Genomic DNA, 19,716 nt, shown 5'->3' with positions numbered 1-19,716 from the left:
AGCAAAATTCCCTTTCCTCTTATACACACCCAGGCATTCACAGAGGAAAATAAAAGGAGAATGGATGACTTCAGATTGACATCTATTATGGAACAGTAAAATTGTGTTGCAGAAAATTATCAAAATTCTTTGAGAATGTCATGGTACAGCAGGAATCATCAGGCAATCACTTAAACTATAAAAGTTTTCAACAGATGAAGTTTGGAGTACAATTTTAAGCTCAGAAACGCCTCTTGCAAAAGCAAGCCTTTCCCTTTTCCTAAGCAATGCTGCCTAAATGAAATACTAATGTGGAGAACACTTGTACAGAGCTATCTTCTCATCCATGGTTTACCTGATCAATTTTGTACAGACATGGATTTCATGTCCTTTTGAAACAAGTCTTATCCTTCCTTCCACTGCAAGGACTCAAGTCGATCCTTTCAGCAGGAAAGTGCTGTTTATTTCTTTAGTCAGAATTTTATCCTGCCAATATATGCAATATATATAAAGCATCAACAAATAACAGAATTTGTTTCGTATCCAGCTTTCCAGAAGTTTTCTGGATAGAGTACATTCTCATCATACAAGCCTACAAGATCAAATGACCTCACAGTTCAATGACTATATTCAAAGTGAAAGCAACACCTTTTACCAGTTTTAAACATCTTCCAAACAACCTGAGTCCTTTTACTTGTTTTTCTTTATTTCTTGTCCAAGCCTTCCAGGAAGAAACTTTAAGTTTTCTAAATTAATTGAGTATTAATTAATTAATTATTGAGTAATTGAAGTATTACGTATTGTTGCAATGGCCTGTTACTATCCTTAGCAGAATGGTTTGCCTTTTCATGGTTCACACTGAGTAGCACTACGAGGGTAGGAGGCTATGCAAGCTCCACTCCCTTTGGTTCACAGAAGACAGGTCAAGCATCTTCCAGTACAATGTTATGAACAAGAATCTTCCTCCAGGCTTCTTCCTATACAATTAAATTTTCTTATATGACTACATTTTCTCTTACCTTCCAAGGTGAATTAAAAAGCATTGTTTTAAAGGCAACTTCAACATACTGTATAACAGTACTATATTCTATCCAAGAATACTAACTAACTCCCTGAGACAATGCTGTACCTTCTTTCTAAGACAAAATTACAATGCATATACTCAAAGTCATAAGACTGATGACCTTCAATACATATCTTAGTTACCTTATCGGATAATAAAAATACCACAGGAAGAAAGTTTGCCAAAATAAAAATGGGAATATTTATTATCTTTTCTACTAAAGCAATGCAGATCTTTTGAGATAATACATCGGTCTTTGCAAATGTTTCTACAGCTAAATTCATAATTTTCAACTTTGTAAAAAAATTAGACATGGACTTCTTAAAAACAAAGACACAGGGCATGTCACTGAACATCTGGATAGTAGGGATGAGCTCAGAACAACTGTTAGTAGGGATGAGCAAAGGAAGCTCATGCTTATGCTTAAATTCTGGCATTTGCATCATCATATACTTATGTGGGACAAAATGGGTACATTTTCCTTATGCGTTTTAGGCCCACTTCCCAAGCTTTCAGAAATCAGACTTTTAAATACTGAATTTGACGAAGAGAACCTAAACATTACTTAGTAGCCCTACATGCACATGATGCAAGGGGAAGAAAAAAAATTTGACCCGTGCATACAGTACAAGACAAACTGTAACAATTGTCAAACGTGCACTGGACAAAATATAAAGTTTATGAAAAGTTTTATTTGTTGTCATGAAAATAGTTTCAGAAGCACATAATTGTATGTATTTTGCAGTCATCTTCACTTGGCCTCCTGAACTTTCTTGGCATTCTGTTTTTCTTTCGCCTAGAAAGCAAAGGGAGATTCCGTTAAACTCTGGTAAGACAGATCTACCTTCTATAGCTTTGACTGACTAGACATTGTATTACTGAACCTTCAGCACAGAATGTTGTAGAAAAAGACATTCAAAATGTATATTCTGATGCTTCAGAGGTATCCTACTGCTGGCTTACTACTACTATTATTTTATGTATAACAGCATGAAAGGATACATATAGGCATACGTTTATATAATACAAAAGAAACTTTAAAGTTACAAAATTCCTGGGGGTGTGGGAGCACTTCTTTTTAAAACAGAATATTTAACTTTGAATTTTCCTACCTCCACTCATTTCTTTTAGCTTAAAAATAACTCTTACTAATGAAAATATTTTACTTCTCAGGCAAAAATTATATTCAGATACAGATTATCTGGAAAATATTAACAGGTGAACTCAAAATTAAAGGAAGATTTGTTCCAAGACATGTAATCTAAGCAAATATAACTCCTCTAGATGTCTGCAATTCAGCATCAAGTTGGGTGGGACTGTTTGTCTGGCTTGAGGGTAAGAAGGCTCTGCAGAGGGATCAGGACAGGTTAGATCAACGGGCCACATCAAGCTGTGTGATGCTGCATCAACAAGGCTAAACGCTGGGGGCCGCACTTGGGGCATAACCACCCCATGAGGCGGTATAGGCTTGGGGAAGTGGCTCTAAAGTTGTCTGGCAAAAAAGGAGGTGGTGGTGCTGAACGTGATTCAACAGTGTGCCCAGGTGGCCAAAAAGGCCAATGGCATCCTGGCTTGTATCAGAAATAGCGTGGCCAGCAGGACTAGGGAAGTGATTGTCCCACTGCACCTTGAGTACTGTGCTGAGTTTTGGGCCCCTCACTACGAGAACAGTACTGAGTTGCTCAAGTGTGTGCAGAGAAGAGCAACAAAGCTGGTGAAGGGTCTAGACAACAAGACACATGAGGAGTGGCTGAGGGAACTGCGGCTGTTTAGTCTGGAGAAAAGGAAGCTGAAGGAAGACCTCATTACTATCGGTAACTACCTTAAGGGAGGCTGTGGCAAGGAAGGTGTCAATCTCTTTTCTCAGGTAAAAACTGATAGGATGCGAGGCAACAGCATCAAGTTACATGAGGGGAGGTTTAGACTGGGTATTGGGAAGAATTTCTTCATGGAAAGGTTGGTTAGGCTTTAGAACAAGCTGCCCAGGGAGGTGGTAGAGTTGCTGTTCCTGGAGGTATTTAAGAGACCTGTGGATATGGTGCTTAGGGACGTGGCTTAACGGTGGACTTGATGATCTCAAAGGTCTTTTCCAACGTAAATGATTCTGATTCTATTTTATGAGCATCAAGAAAACACAGATAGTTCCTAAGAGTGTTCATTGTCTACTCCCATCTCCTCAACTATGTATCAGAACATCATAAAACCAGACTAAAGTTACTGTTATAAACTACTACTCTACAAACGTACTCTAAGTAAGTTTAGCTAAATGAATATACTCATTAAATAATATTTAGCTTTTTTTTTTTTCAATGTAATAATATATGGATCTTTTTTGACGTGAGTTGAAAATGAGGGATACTGTCTGCTGCACATCAATAGATACACAAGCTAGTACAATGATCTGATTACAATTTAAGTACTTAAATAGCCATATTGCTATAAATTAACAACCTTGTCAAGGTGACAGACACTTTAAAAAACACGCTTTAACATTGATTTGCTATTAGGGTTTATATTAATAACTAGATACTATACAAAGGGCAAAGCAATGAGCCAGTGAATTGGTACCTGGACAAAGACAATGAGAACAATTTTCAAGTCCTCTGAATTACCAGAGTTCTGTGCTAAGGTTGCCATCTAGCGTTGACAGCTAAATAAATCACCAGAACAGCTTTAAAGACTCCGGCTTGGCAGAAGGGATCAGCCTTGTACATAGGTATCTGTACATGTATACTTTTATTTTCAGTTCAAAAAGGGATGTTAAGGTAGCATGGCAGAACTTCTACTACATAACTGAGGTTCCACATCACAACCTTAAAAGGAATTTTTAATTTTCAGTGTAGAAAAATCCTAAATCATGCTTGTACTGTAGATTTTGTGTGCTGTAACATGACCTTTACCTGATACTAGATTGCCTCTACCTGTATCACCACCAGAAAACTTCATTTGTGTTATCAAGGAGGAGACTGAACATTTTTATGCAAAAGCATGCTCTATCTCCAATCTGAGTAAGAATTCTACTTGAGAATCACAAGGGACTATCAGATAAACCAGCAATATATTTCAATGTAGCAGTTTCAATAAATGAACCCATGCCATTTATGCTGTCCTAGACAATTGACTGTGTTTTAAAGTATAAAAAATTACAGCAATACATTGTTTTGTTTCTTATAAATTCAACTAAAAATACTCACTTTTTCTACTAATGGTATTAACTGTTGGTGTTCTGCTAAAGTCTTCAATAATTCCATGATGAAAGGTAAGTAGTTATGTTTTCTTCTAATATTTTCAATCTAAAAATGAATTTAAAACGTTAACAGAATTATTATGTGGTTGTTATATAAGTAAATTCACTGTGATTAAAATAACTTTTTAAAGTGAGAAATACACAAAGAATTGACAAAACAGAGAACTACAGAGAATACAAACTGACTTGTAAGCCTTATGGTAAAAGGAAGCAAGGTGGTAAGTAATGTGTAAATTCAGGATTGGCTGGTGAATTTATGTAAAATATTTAGCACGTTGGCTTTCTAATACCCATCCAATTCCCTCAAATTGATTGCAACAGCCTCCCATAGACATAACAACTAGCATAACAGCTAGCTTTCTCTTACATTTTTCCCATATTTTAATCAAAAAGCAAAGGCTACATACCTTATATCTTTTTAATTTTTGGTTTTCTTCTTCGATTAACATCTGGTATTTTGCAACTTCTGACTGTATAGAACTTAACATGTTACTACTTTGATCTGTATCCATAGGCTCCTCCTTCCACAAAACAGAAAGTGTTAAACAAAATTAGTGCAAAGTCTTGCCTTTTGACTATTTCTATTTCCGAAAGATTCAGTTTTGCTTACAGTTACTGTAGTATTCAAGGAATTTCTGCAGTTAATTTTAAGTGTATTATTATTATTTTTAATTAGGAAAATAATGGTTCAGTTACCACAGCATGTTAGCCAGGACATAGAGCCAAATTCTGCGGCCATCCTGTACTGAGTGCTCAGAGTAGCTCACTCAGGTGAGCCCTGGGTATCTCCAGGTATCTCCAGCACAGCACTGGACAGGTATAGTAATCCTTCCCTGCTCCTAGTACTTGAAAAGGAGGTGAATAGTAAAGACAGAACTGTTACCAAAGAACTGCTCCACTAACTTAAATACCGTGACTTACCTCTGCAAGTTGCCGCTGTAATTCTGCAATTCTCTGTTCATATATCATCTTTCTGTCAGACACAATAGCCATCAAATTAAACCTTATCTCACCTTCACTGTATCTAAATAAGGAACAACAAAAAAAAATATCAAAATTAGTCTCAAATCAAAAAGCCTCCTCCAGGATTTCCTTCCACTATAAGGGAATACATTTTTGGAGGGCTGGGTAGGGAACATAAAGAGTTCTACTAATTTAAGTTGTGCTACAGATCAGATCCTGTCATGAAATAAAATCAGACCTCAGATTAGCACTATCCAAACTGGAATTCCTAATAATCTGCTCTTCCAAGATACTACTGTTCCTGCCTGTGGTCAGAAAAAATATATTTGAAACTGTGTTCAAAAAAACAAGGCACCAGGAAAAAAAAATGATACGGCTGACAACAAAATTTGTACAAGACTGCTGCATGCAATAGTTTTTATTTCTTCCTTACTGTTACTTTTTAGACAGCAACATCCTCATACAATGTGAAAAGTACATTCAACAGTTAGATTAAGAGTCCTTTCGGAGTTTAAATTCTCCGAATGGGGTGTGGCAGTCATATTTTGCTTACCAAATAAAGGTCTCCAAGTGAAAGATTTACAAAATTATTTTCCAAAATCAACATAAAATCAATTTTAAGATGTTTAGGGCTGTAACTTGGGGTCACAGCTAAGAAGCTGCAAAACTTCTATAGTACCTTTTTCTAATTGAAATTTCCAAAATAACCAACATACATAAGGAAAGTTTGTTTTGTATAAATACCAGATGTACAAATATATTTATTATCTGGTACGCATAGCTAAGGAAAGAGTGTTTTTTATAAATACCAGATGTATGAATATATTTATTACTTGGTATTTTGAATTAAACGTGCACACCCAAACTTTATCCATGGTAACGGCACTGAGTTTTTCACTTGTGAAGACCCATAGCTGTCTAACATTTAAACTTGCTCTCACTTTTTCAGAGTACTAGCAGCATCTCTCTTCACTACAGATACCTACTTTGATTAATCATACTGGAACACAGCGTATTTGAGACTTATCTATTCATCACATTTGGCTCATGTTGGGCAATAGGTTCTGAAGTCACACTGTGATATGCGCATAAAATGATGCACAAGCTTCATTCCTTAGAAATTCAGTTGAAAGCCTTTAATTGAAGGAAATCAAGAATAAGGATGTATTTTTTAAACATATATAAGGAGCTGTATTTTAAAAGCATCATGATCATTTACTTTTGTATACGTTTCTCTATGACAGGCCGTACAGCACTTATCCAGTCATCTTGATTGCACGCACCTAGAAAAAATAATAATAATAAAAAAATTACTTCAAAGCTTATTGCAAATTCAGAACTTGTACAATTCTGGATTATGCACCAGCTTCAGATAGAATATATAAGAAGTTCTTCCTAGGCAAGAATCTTCCTAGGCAACTGCAGTCTCAAACTGATCACATGATCTTTTGGGGAAGTGGAGTACACTTTTTTGAATAGCTATATTTAGATAACTTCCCAAAACAACAGAACAAAACTCAGTTTTAATGGCAAAAGCATCTAACATTTACCTTGATGATAAAAAACATAAGAAAAATCTAATTTCAAAAGAACACAAACCAGTGTAACTGCACAATAAAGGCCAGAGTTTTTTTAACTGGTTGGAAATCTATAAAAAAAAGGATGGACTCTTCAGAGGAAGAGCACAGCATATCATACCTTTAATAAGTCTTCATATTGTATGAAAGTGTAAGAGATAAGGAAGTAAAAGACACTACTGATTTTCTTATTCTCTGTCATAAATAATTATTTTCCAGTAAAAGTTTTGCTTTTTCATGAGGCCTACAAACGTGACCAATTGTTCCAAAGAATATGAAAGAGGACAGAAAATGGAAAAAAAGTAACAGTAGTCATAGCCATTCTATTTAGGTGAAATAAAGAGTTAACACTGCTTGTGGAATACTATGTTAAAAAAGTCAAACAGAAAAAAAAAATAAAAGGATATATGCTAGATAACTTAGTCTCCTGTTTCTCTTGGAACCAACTAAAGATTCTCAAGATTCTCTTTAGGCTAACTAAAGGTAATTTCATAAATTGATAATGTCTTTCTAGCAATTTCAGGACCGCACAATAAATGAAAAAGCTTGTATGATCCTGTGACCAGTTATGCTATTGATTGATATGCTGGTTTTAGTCAGCAGCCAGACTGAAGGTGAGATTTAGCAGAAAGCCATTACTCAGCCTAAAAATAAACAAAATCGTCAACACATTGAGAAAAGATGTTGGAAACAGAGTTTGGAACACTCTGGATTATACCAGAGTCAAAAGAAAGTGCAGAAACATGATAGGATTGTAACTTTTCAAGATAAAAGTTGTTACGTGAACCATGAGTTAAGGAAGACTACAAGACATGAAACAGGAACTCTAACAGAGAATAAAAAAGAGACAGAGCTGAAAACAACTTATTTCCTCACATAAGGAGAGCAAATAACCACCAGTATATTATTGGTGCTTCTCTATTTGCAACAAAACTATGAAGGTATTAGAAATCCATAGGGCTGCATTACTGGATGAGAGATAATCAGAAACCTAGTGGAAGCAGAAAGAAAAATGGATTTTCAGATTAACAAAAATAAAAAAATATGAATTACCGCAAAGAAGTATGTGACTGAGTTGCATATTACGAAAACATACATATTTTTAATAAAGAACTTCATCTGATCCTAAAACATATATACAACCAAATTGTTCCACCAAGGGTATTGTTAAAATCAAGGATGATCAGAAAAAATGAAGCACTACCTAAATCAATTGGTCCTTCCCTTAATCCATCTAGTTCATATAGCCGTCCATTAACAGGAACATAGCTTACAAAGTGAAATGCATCTTCTTCTTTTGCTGAGGACTTTGCATCAAATTCAAACATCTGCTGTCTGCAAAGCAAATGTAAGAAAAAAATATCTGAGATCAAAAAGAATTTGCCTGAATTCTGCATAGCTGGAAATCATGTAAAACACTTGCTACCTGGCAAAACTGTTGTGAACTTGCCGAATCACTTCTGAGTTGCTTAGTGCCAAACCTTTCATCTGAAATTAAATAAAAAAGTTAAATTGTAAGCCAACATACAAACAACACTGATACTTAAAATATAGAAAATAGTAGGCACTTACCGCAGCATCAAAACTTTGTGAAAATTCTTTAAATTCTGACAAAGTCTCTCCTAGATGGATATCTTGATGAGCACAATTTAATAGCACACTCACTATGGCTTGAGTAGCACAAGCATTATTTATTACCTACAAAAAAGTGCAAACGTTGAGAATTTGCTCAGTACTGGTAACAAAATTATAGTTTAAATTCGGTAACATGTTTGGTTACACACACTGTCCTCGCTGATTCACGTTACTGCTTCCCTCTCAAATACGACAGCACATGTAGCTGAGTAGCCACAGGAACAACTTTGCTGTAGAAGACCCATGAAATGAACACTGAATGTTGTGTTAACAGTCATTGATTAAACTAGTGTTTCACACCTCTGTTAGAAACTAAGACTACCTCCCTTTTTGTCCATTAATAAAGGACAAAACAACAAACAAGGACACAACAAAAAAGAGGAACCCTCTGATTTTAGTGGAATGACCAGTAAAACACTACTCATGGCAAGCTGCCCAAACTGTATTAAATCTAATGTCAAAAAACAGGAGAGTCATCCTCCCAAAGAGGATGTCATTCACATAGTTCAAATAATCAGTATTCCTAACAGGATTAGAAGCACTCAAAGAATATTCATTTGGGCAATAAAGCACATAACCTGACCTGGATTTTTTTCTTACAAGGTTATGCTGGACAAAACATATCAAACATCCTAGAGAGAGAGTAATAAATTTAGAGGTGTTCCAAGATGTAAACATTTTTTTCCCTTAGACTTCTTGCTGAATACCATGTGAAATATAAATACCATATGAAAATAGATTTTTTTCACTAGTTTCTTACTTTCCAATGTGCCTAACCTTTTCAACATAACATTTAAGTTACTATCGTGTTACTGTTTCTTAGACTTATGCTAAATACTAAATTTTTAGAAATATAAACAAACCCCTTCACATTACAGTCATGCCTTTAATGGTTTTTAAATAATATCCACAATAATATATATACAGCATTTAAAGAACATACTTGAGACCGTAATTCCTGAAAGACTTCACATCAGCAGTTTTTTCCTCAGTGAGCTACAACTGGGAAAAATAATGTATTTGCAACCTGTGAGACTATTTGTCAATTGAAAATGCTACTTAAACCTTAGGACTGGGAGAAAGAATGTTGCTTTTGTATAACAAAAAAAGAAAATTATTTCAGGACTGAATACGAAACCACTTCCAACAAGAAATAAAGGGTGCAGGGGGGAAGAATGAACTCCAAACCCCCCCACCCAAAACAACTTTTTTCACAATCAAAACCATCAAGTTCTCCTCACTGAATGCAATCAGTTGTTAACAGCAGGCACAAAAATCTGGCCACGTTTGCTTTTCTTTAATTCTCTTTATTTAAATTCTGTTGATCATTATTGTCCTTTGCATTTCCATTACTGCTCCAGAAACTGCCTCAGAAACATCACTTGTTTCTCTTGATCTTTTATGGAATCCAACTACGTTAACACTACGTGCCATATCCAACATTTATTTTTTATACTTCATGACATTCTTAGTTCAGGTTATGTCTTTATAGTGCAGATCATGAAGTAATAACCAAACACTTCTTCGTTTAAGAAAAACACAAGCTGGTTGTCTTAAATTACAACCAAGGGAGTCAGCTACACACGTAGAACAGATTATAGCACCTGAAACAACTTAAATGGACTGGAGGTATGCAAGCTAAAGGCTGCATTGCACAGTTAGGAAAGAAAGAGCATGGATGGAAGATCAGTTGAGGGTAGTGAAATAACAAACAGCAGCAGATAAATTGAGTAACACAGACTAATAGAATGAAATAATTTGAAATCATTAAACTGTAACACATAAGGGGAACCAAGAACAAAAGATTCTCTGCTGTGTGACTGCGGAGTGGTATCAGACACTGTTGTAAGTGTACTAGGTTGAAAGCAGGAGGACCTGAAGTGGATTACAGCGGGCCAGCCTGAAGCAGCGGTACAAACATTGCAGAAACTCAGCTGACACAGAAAGAACGCAGGGAGGACAGCAGAGACCCCTGCAGTGAAGCGCGTGCTATTAAAATGAAGGTACACTCGAGCAAACTTCAGCTGCAGAATAACTCACACAGGAAATTAACGGCAGAGAGCACACCGTGATGATAATTCTTACTGAAAAATCAAGATGGAATGATGAGTTGCTCTGGCAGACTGCTGACCCAACAGTGAATTCAGAAAGGGAAGGGAAAGTAAAAGAGACATTTTGAGTCTAGAGACAGATCCGCACAGAAGCTAGACCAGCTGGATACAGGAGCTTGAACTAACAGCAAAAATACGAGGAAAAAATTAAACTCAGCATGGATTTGTGGTCTTACAGCGAAAGGCAAATATTGGACACTTCTGTATTCCAACTGCAGTGTGGAAGTAGTCTGCTTAAGTGTACAAGAACCATCAAACTATCTCGTCTTACTGCTAGAACAAAATACAGAACAAAATGCAGACCTTAGACCAGCGCTAATGAAATGGAAACAAGTTACAGAACTAGAAATACTCTAGAATATGTGAGGCAAAAGGGAAGGAAAAAGCAGTTAGAAGAGAGTGCTCCAGCAGAGCAACAGAGGGAAGGGCAGGTGATTGGTGTAAAAGGACAGCGTGGTGCTGGAGCCAGGTGATGAGGGAGCAGTACCTGGTGGAAGGAGGAGGTGCCCAGCTAGCAGCAGCCCACAGGCAGGGCCAACTACACTGACCAAGGAGGTGACTGTGGTACCAAAGGTAGATGAGTGCAAGGCTTACTTGTTAGGCAGCTCAGCATCCTATCACCGCTTGCAGCCAGTCCAATACTGCTGTACATGCAAGCTATTCAGTCCTTTTAGGCAGAAATGCTCAGGATGTCCATCTACCCCAACTTCCAACATATCTCCGTTATTCAAGGTGTCTCAGTGTTGACCAAAAACATTTTCTACACTCAGATAGCATGACAGTACACACAGGTTGTCGTAGAAAAAAATATTTTCAGCATAATATTTTGAATTGAAGGAGTTATGGAGGATTTTCTGCATTTGTCCAGAAATCCCCAAACTTGCTGTGCATTTCTGTCCAGTAAGTCCTGGAGCATTTGATACTGGAGCATTTGAACATTGATTTGATCAATATTCAAGGATTCTGACTTAAAGCAGTGTACCACCACAAGCAGACATCCATATTTGAAACATTTTGCTGTTGGAAGCTACAAGTTCCATTTATTTATATTTGAAAAGAAAAACAAACACAAACCAACCACCAATACACACGCACTAGTAAGATGCAGAAGCCAGACTCAACCCCCTGAGAATACTGCTGCATTGCCGAGTGACACTTAGCTGAAAACAAACCATGGCAAGGAGCTACTTGACAAAGCTATTTTGTCACACTCTCCCATTAAGGTTCACAACTCCATAAGCAGGCACCTTTCCCTAAGAATCCTGCTCACGTTTCTGGGTCAACTTAAGGTTGTAGTACTTTAAGTCCTCAAATTACATCCTCCATCCGATGGATTATCTATTCTGTTTTTCAAACAAAACCTGTAAACGGCCCTGTGCTGTAACTACTAATATAACCAGCAAATCTCAAGGGTCTACATCCTAAGCATCAAAGCATTATAAAACATTTGCCTTTACAAAACCCAATGACAAAAATTTAGCATTGAAACTTATTAATGTTTAAAACTCCTAACTAACGTAACTAAGTCACCCTTTGGTATAGAAATAAAATCTTCCTGTCATTATATCCCATTATTAAAAATCTCCATGTTTCCAAGTTCATTTAACTTCTTATGATGTTATCTGTTATCCCACGTTTTGCTTTAGCATGGGTGTCTGATCAATTTTAACGTTACCAAACCTGAAAATGTAAAAAAAAAAAAGTTGTAAATGAACTGAAGTATTTGAAATTTAAACAAATAGTTATTTAATGTGCTTTAATTAGTGGCACAAAGATAACTACAAACCTTATTTTTTTATTACAGTATCATTAGCAAGATCTTGCTTCTGAAGTTGTAGACTTTTTTCCTCATTAATGATGTTATTGTTTTATTATCACAATTGTAATGGTCTGTCATCACAATGCAACACAAAACAAATACATGGCACAAAATAAAGGCATTATACCAATACTTCAGTAATAAAAACTGAAAAGGTTATTAAAATAATAATAAAAAAGTATGCAAGTCTACAGCTACAGCTTTCTTTTCTGTCAAAAGATGCTTCCACTTCTGCAGCGGTCAGCACAGAATACAGCTATTCAAAACGGTGCTGCAGAGAGCTGAATGCATGGAGTGGTACAATCACGTAACTGCTGCATGTAAAAATAAGGGCAAGGGCCTACTGAAACAACACTGAAATCAGGAAATTCAGAGTTAAGGCTGAAATTGTATCCTTAACTCACCTCATTGTGCCTAGGTATCCTAGCTCAAAGGGGAATTCATCCAGAGTTGTGTGGCCCCAAAAAGGGGGCCAAATCAAACCTAGGCATAACAGGGAGGCCAGATTTAAGATGAGTGAGCATAAAACTGACCAATCAAAAAAAAAAAAAAAGCCTTTAACACGCATGCAGATTTGACAGACTTTAAAATTCAACTCCTCCCCCCTCCCCAGCATACTCATGATTTAACCTTGTTCAAGATCGAATTGCCATTTAAAATTCAGCTACAACATCACCATCATGAAAGTGGGTAGGAGCAAAATATGAGCATGCAAAAGCTTCTTATAAAAATCAGGTTTCCTATGACAGTTCGAAAGCTGTTTTGCTGGACAGGGTATAGGAGTTGTAGCCTTTTATATCTAAAGTTTCTCGCCAAATTAAATAATTTTCAACATATAATATTCAATTAATATTTAACAGAAATGGAGCTACACTTTTAATTCTTATCATTTCTTTCCAATACTGAATCGTTGTTGCATAGTAACAACTTAGTCTTGATCATAGAGGATTCAGAATAGCATTTTAGAACTTCTCCGCAGTAAGATGCATTATACCCAATCTCTTTAGATGATAACATTTAAAAGACGAAAATGTATTGGAATGGGAAAAAAAGGCAACCAAGGAACTTAATGAGATTTTTATTGCCCCAGTGTCACGTCAGTTTTGAAGAAACGAACAGACTGGTAATCTTAAAAGTCATACAAATCTTGCTAATCCAAACAAGAAATCTATTTGTCCTGCGCTTACATCCTATAAATGAGCACATAGTTATCATATTGATCACATTTTTTTGAGATGCTAAAAATAATAATAATAAAAAGATTCTTGAAAGACAACACCCCTACCTTCCTCAAAGCCACCATATGATTGGCCTTAAACAAGTAAAGGGAAAATAAACAAAGAAGGGATGTGAACCCTGCTGCATGACAGCTGGGAGAAGTTGCTATTTTACAATAGAAATCTTTAATAGCAATGTTTTGTCTTCCTTTCTGCTCCCGTGTGACTCAGCAAGATTCACAGACTGTTTTCAAGAAATACAGTAACATCACCTCTACTATAAGAGAAGCTCTTGTTCCCACTCACCCTTTACCAGCTTTGGTCTGTACAAACTCTCATTGTGAGACTAAACAAATACATCTCACAATGTGGCAGTAGACTAACCCAGAAAAATAAGCACAGGAAACCTTCAGAAAACTGCTTGCTAACAATCTGCATCGGCTCATGGAAGTTCAATGAGCATCTGAGCCATCGCAAGAGAAGAAGAGAACCATGCAGCCAAAAGGAGGCAGGATGGGAGGACCAAGACTTCCTATATTCTAATCGGCAGCAAATAGTCAGACCAGCCACCTGCTTGAGAAAACACTATTAATCTTCAAAACACAGCTCATCGAGTTAAGACTCTCACCTTGAAGGAAGTCAGCCTTAGTTAAGGCCACCAGAACTAAACAGGTGCTACACATTCCTGCCAAAATACTGAAACCAACTTCTTTCACTGATCTCTTGACTTTTAATTTTCATTTCTTTGCAACTTCACTAGACATTCAGTCACCATACTTCAATCCCTGCAAAAGTGAACTGACATGAAACATAAGCTACATCTGTAAGAAACATTTTGATTTTGCCAAGGCAGTGTACGAGACAAACAGATCAAACTAAAACATTACAAACAGATTATAATTTTAAACTCTTTTAAAGTTACTTTTGAACTATATGTTCAATGTCATCCAGTGGAAGAACTAGGAACTATTATTTTAAAATAGGAAACACTTCTGGAAACCATTTTCCACGCTTAAATTAACGAGTCAGACCTCCTTCCAAGGAGGAAGGAAGATTAGAAAGGTCCTTCACCTCCACAGCAAGAAGTTTAACATGTTGGCATTTAATTTTAAAAAGCAAAATATGTATGTTTCAATGAATGCTACAAAACAAAGAAAGCTTTTTCATTGTTAGCCTTGATTTTTTTTTCATATTTTTATTAGCAAAACTATCATTATCTAAGTTTTCTTATGTACATTCTGCAAAGCCAAGTTAAAGCTCAAAGCTCTTCTTAGCCACTTGCTCTTAAACAGTGTCACATTCCAAAAAGGAAAATGTGTGGGGGGAAAGCAGATAAAGTTGAGCAAATAAATGCTTTGAAACTTTTGAGCTGCTACCTACTCATAGGAAATGAGAGATGAAATCTCTTGCATGAGGATAAATTTGTGTTCATCTGAAAAACAAAAACAAACCAACCTTTGCTGCAATCACATCTGAGTTACTTCCTCCCGCCAAGTAGCTACCCTTTGACAGTTGCATCAAGGACTTTCTCTGAGGTTCTTTGCAACAAGGCTACCCCATAGCCATAGCCTATCGATCATTAACAATTGGTTTGATTGTGTAGAAAGAATAACCTAAAACGGTGCCTATGATGCCAATCAAGCTGTAAAGACAAAGGTAAACTACTGCTGATCATGATGTATCCAAGAACGATGGACACTGTTTGGCAGGACTCAAGAGCTGCAGCAGGGGAAAAATTAAGAAATAGTATTAAAATAGCCCAGGGAATAAAGTCAGCCACAACAGCGTGGAACAGTAAGGTGAAAGGATTTTAAGAGAAACTAATTAAAGACTTATCTGCATAACAGAAGCACATATACAGAGTAGTCAGGTGAGCTATAAATATACCTTCTGATTCCATTGTTTTCCCCATTTCTGTTTTTAGCTAAGAGGGCACAGACAATTCTTTACATCCTGAAATTTACATAGGAAGCACTTCTGTGTTTGTGGAAAAAAACATGAGTGTGTGAGGCTTCTCAGAAAGCTCAGATTTGCCCTTTGATATGCATGCTTTGTGTTTACAACGTATAGCGCTATCATTCTTGTTTGAACAGTTTCAATTATGTCTTGAAAAAAGTTTCTTAAAAATATTAAACACTTCTGCTTTCATTCTGGTTGCTTTCTCTCGATTTTTTTGCTTGTAAACAACACATCAATATGCACAGCAGCCTGTCAAAGGTAACACAGAATTTCAGTTCTACACTGTATTTAATAAAACGCAATGGATTACATTGGAAAAAACAATCAACTCAATTTCAACTTTCTGATTTAAATACTTCAAACTTAAAATTTACAGATCAAAATGGTCTAAAAAGTCTTAAAGAAAAGCACTAACCCTGGAAACGTATTGCCCTGACTGCAGAGTATTTGATAAACACAAGAGACAAGAACTGGAGTGAAATAAACATTTTTTCCTATGATTTGTTGAAAGTGGTTTCAAAAAAAACCAAACACAAACAAAACAAAAACAACCACACACATCAATAAAAAAAGCTAATTATAAAACAAGCCTTGCTCCTTCTGTCAAAAATTAAGTAATTCTTCATGGTACAGAAGAGTTGCTTGCTCTTATTTATTTTGTCAGCCCTCTCCTCCTACACTAATTTATTTTTCTATACCTGATGATATTTCTGTCTGACTTGGCAGATCAATCAGATTTGCTTTGCTAATCATCTTATACACTGTTTCTTGTCTCACAGGACTTGTTGGAAGCTATTCCACCTTGCAAAGCATTAATTTCTGCATACATTTTAACAAAATGCTAGTTTACTTTTCAGTATTAAAAGTTCTATTTCATGACACAACTAACAAAAATACTGAACTTGCCGTACCTGCTTAGCAAAAAATATTGTATCCAGTCTGGAATCCTGAACAACAGAACCTGCTGGTTCCTCTCCAGGCTGCCACTTGAATAGGAAAATGAGCCCGTGTACTGGCCTAAAAAATAAAATTGATAGGAATAAAAACAACTGTATTGAGGAAAAGCATCAAAGCCAGAAATACATACTGTAATTTAACCGTATGCTGCTACAGTCATTCTGTTAATTATTTCTTTCTGAACACTAGGAGCTCACACTGGAAATTTTGGATGTGCTCTTTTAATTAGGCAGAACATACTTCAGACTTCTTTCCACATATGCTAACCAATTCCAATCTGAATTGGCATTTAGTAGTTTTCATAAGTCAGGACCAGTTTTTCTGGTCACTATAATAGTTGCACAACGTCCTTTTGAATTTGTTAGCAATTGGGAAATATTTTGATAACTATTTACCAGTGGTATATATGAGCTGGAACTGAAGCTTTGGTACTCCTTTTAGGCTTAAATAAAATATTCAAAGAACAGAGCAGCTCTTGAGAAACTTCACGTTTTGACATATCACTCCAGGAAGACTTTTCTCCTCTACTAAAACCGTGTCTTGCTATTCAGACTGCTGTCTTGCACTGAAAATAACTTTTACTGCAGGCAGCACTGTATTCAGTACTCACAGCTACATTAAAGCAAAAACTCATTCATCATATCAGTTTGAAATTAAGATTATCTCCACAAAGGTACCACAAAAGGTTTATTTGCAAAAAGTGAACATGCTACTGTGCTGCATAAGAAACTCTTCTTAACCACCGACAGCATTAAGAGTAGGTCTGTTGCGGGAATTTGAAAAATGCTACGTGTTAATGTATTACTTTTTTAAAACATCTTCAAGTTATAATTTTGTATCTGTAGATGGGAAGGAAGGAAGCCGGTGAGGACTCAGACTGTGAAGATATACAACTGATGGTAAAAGCAAGCAAAGCTGTTACTTTCTGGACAAAACAGGTAACATTCCAATGGAGCACCAGATGAAGTACATGGCTCAGGCAGCAAATAAGCCACTTCTGAGGCAACATTTCTGCCGTTCAGGTGCCACTTGCAAAACACGTTCTGTGAGCCAAAAAACACCCCTAAAATCGTACCTTCCAGATTGATTGCTACCTCTTTGGAAAAATTAAATATACAAGTGTAGCTTAAATGCACTGCAGTAGAACGTGGCCTAGGCTGAATGATTTTTTCTTTTAAAATCTTGCTTGCAAACATAGATTAACATTTAGCGCACTGCGGAGAGAATGGCAAGAGAATTATTGCTGTCTAACAAGGACAGAACTATTCCACTTATCAGTTATCGTCAGAAAGGGTTGTTAGACATTAGAACGGGCTGCCCAGGGAAGTGGTGGAGTCACCATCCCTGGAAGTTTTTAAAAGACATTTAGATGTAGAGCTTAGGGATATGGTTTAGTGGGGACTGTTAGTGTTAGGTCAGAGGTTGGACTTGATGATCTTGAGGTCTCTTCCAACCTAGAAATTCTGTGATTCTGTGACTATTTACCTTCACACACGGTTCTGCGGGAAAGATGGGTTACACAAGTGCATAACTACAGTAAATTATGTAAGACAGCAGATAAAATGACATGTTATGCAGGGAAGAAGGGAGTTAAGTTTTAAAAAAGCGATGACCAAAAGTTAAGCAATTTGTCAAAGGATATAATTCAAGCCAATGACAAAGTCATCAGTAGTTTTTCATGTTCTGGTTGCTATTATCATCTCTTTCCATAAACAGAAAAGCTAACTTACATACCAAGGCATTAATAAAAGGTCATTTAATTACCAAGTATTTGATTAAATTAGGACTCGATGGAAGGGCCTCAAGTTGTGCCAGGCTGGAAATGAGGAGACATTTCTCCTCAGAAAGAGCAGCTGGGCATTGGGACGGGTTGCCCAGGGAGGTGGTGGAGTCACTGTCCCTGGGGGTTTAAGGAAAGGGTGGACCTGGTGCTTGGGGACATGGCTTAGTGGGAATATTGACCGTAGGGGGACTGTAGGACCAGATGATCTTGGAGGTCTCTTCCAACCTTAATGATTCTATAAATCAAGAGCCTAATTAACTTTGGGGGAAATTAGAAAAAAAAAAGTCACCTTCCTGAGTTTATTACATTTCTTTTGGAGAGTTCACACGAGTGTAAATTAAAAAAAAAACATGCATGTTAGAAAAGTTCCTTACTTCAATTTTTCAAAATTTTCTGGCTCCAAGCTCCATATTTCTTCAACTTGTGCTCCTCTACAACCTGAATAAGGAAAGAGAGGTTTTCTCGAGTACTGCATTTAAAAGGGGCATAACCAATAATAATAATAATAAATGAATCCAGTAGTTAAATAGAAACAGAAGAGAAGTGTACCTAGACTTTGTGACGAAAAAAAAAAAAAGACATGACAGGAATTACACATTAATTGGCAAAATCATTTTGCTTCCATCACCTAAATCCCGCGTAGACTTTCCTGCCGATACAACCACGCAACCCCTGCGCTACTACAGCTATTAAACCAGCGTCGTATAAAATTTCACCTCCTGGATCGGAGGCAGCCCCCCGCAGGCTGCCCACCTCCACCTCCACCCCCTGCCCTCTGCTCCTCCGCCGGGAGGCTCCGAGCGCTGAGGGGCCGGGGCTCGCCGCCCTCAGAGGCCGTCCCCGTGCGCAGCCCCGCGCCCCCTTCCCGCCCGCCGCCGCTCCCTCACCGAAGCCCTTGATGAGCTCGGTGAAGACGCCGGGGTCGCTCTCCATGAGGCACCACTCCCCGGCGCTGCTGCCTCCCGACATGGCGGCGGCTCCGGGCCCTGAGGGGAAGGAGGGAACGCGCGAGGGCCGCCACCGCCGGCACCGGCTCCGCTGCAAGGCCGAGGCGCGGCGCTCCCTTCCCGGCAGCCCCCGCAGCCCATCTCCGGGGCGGGGACGGGCCGGGCCGGGGCCGGCTGCGCTCCCGCCTCCATCCGGGCACTGGGGGCGGCCCCATCCGGGGCCCGGGGATGCTGTCAGGGCGCCGCCGGGCGGAGCTGCTGGAGGCGGCTGCGGGAGACGGGGAGCGTCCGGCGGCCGCTGACGGGAGCTGCTGCCCCGCCTGCCCGAGCCGCCAGCGCTGCCGGGTCCGCCGGGAGCCGGGGCTGCGCCGCTGCTCGGCGTCGGGGGCTGCCCTGGGCCGGGCGGGCCCTGCCCTGCGGCCTCGGAGGCGAGTGGGGGGCTGAGGGACGGGGGTGGGG

At 38.0% G+C, this 19,716-nt stretch overlaps 2 protein-coding genes across 3 annotated transcripts in view; one reads left to right on the top strand and one right to left on the bottom strand.

The window, feature by feature from the left end:
- Nucleotides 1-1,219: 1,219 nt before the first annotated feature.
- UCHL5 (ubiquitin C-terminal hydrolase L5) lies at nucleotides 1,220-19,414 on the bottom strand. The gene is made up of 11 exons (XM_035333355.1): nucleotides 19,198-19,414; nucleotides 18,685-18,748; nucleotides 16,482-16,587; nucleotides 8,402-8,527; nucleotides 8,256-8,317; nucleotides 8,034-8,164; nucleotides 6,472-6,535; nucleotides 5,211-5,313; nucleotides 4,697-4,810; nucleotides 4,237-4,335; nucleotides 1,220-1,838 (listed from the first exon to the last, which is right to left on the bottom strand). The coding sequence occupies exons 1-11, from the start codon at nucleotides 19,277-19,279 to the stop codon at nucleotides 1,794-1,796; spliced, it is 996 nt and encodes a 331-aa protein (XP_035189246.1). The 5' UTR covers nucleotides 19,280-19,414; the 3' UTR covers nucleotides 1,220-1,793.
- A 57-nt stretch (nucleotides 19,415-19,471) lies between these two features.
- The window catches only part of RO60 (Ro60, Y RNA binding protein), a 15,163-nt gene continuing 14,918 nt past the window's right edge, over nucleotides 19,472-19,716 (top strand). For both annotated transcript variants that reach the window (XR_004752890.1, XM_035333351.1), the window contains exons 1-2: nucleotides 19,472-19,589; nucleotides 19,652-19,685. The gene's annotated coding sequence lies outside the window, so the exon portion shown is untranslated. The remainder of the gene's footprint in view (nucleotides 19,590-19,651; nucleotides 19,686-19,716) is intronic.

Source organism: Oxyura jamaicensis, chromosome 8, assembly GCF_011077185.1.
Source record: "Oxyura jamaicensis isolate SHBP4307 breed ruddy duck chromosome 8, BPBGC_Ojam_1.0, whole genome shotgun sequence".
Taxonomy (NCBI): domain Eukaryota; kingdom Metazoa; phylum Chordata; class Aves; order Anseriformes; family Anatidae; genus Oxyura; species Oxyura jamaicensis.
The sequence above is the reverse complement of the archived record's forward strand: the minus strand, read 5'-3'. Positions and strand labels throughout refer to the sequence as shown.

Coding starts and splice junctions, on each gene's coding strand:
- UCHL5 (XM_035333355.1), bottom strand. CDS start 19,279: ATGTCGGGAGGCAGCAGCGCCGGGGAGTGGTGCCTCATGGAGAGCGAC. Junction 8,318..8,401: donor CACAAAGTTTTGATGCTGCG/GTAAGTGCCTAC, acceptor ATTTAATTTCAG/ATGAAAGGTTTGGCACTAAG. Junction 6,536..8,033: donor GGAAGGACCAATTGATTTAG/GTAGTGCTTCAT, acceptor TATTTTTTCTAG/GTGCGTGCAATCAAGATGAC.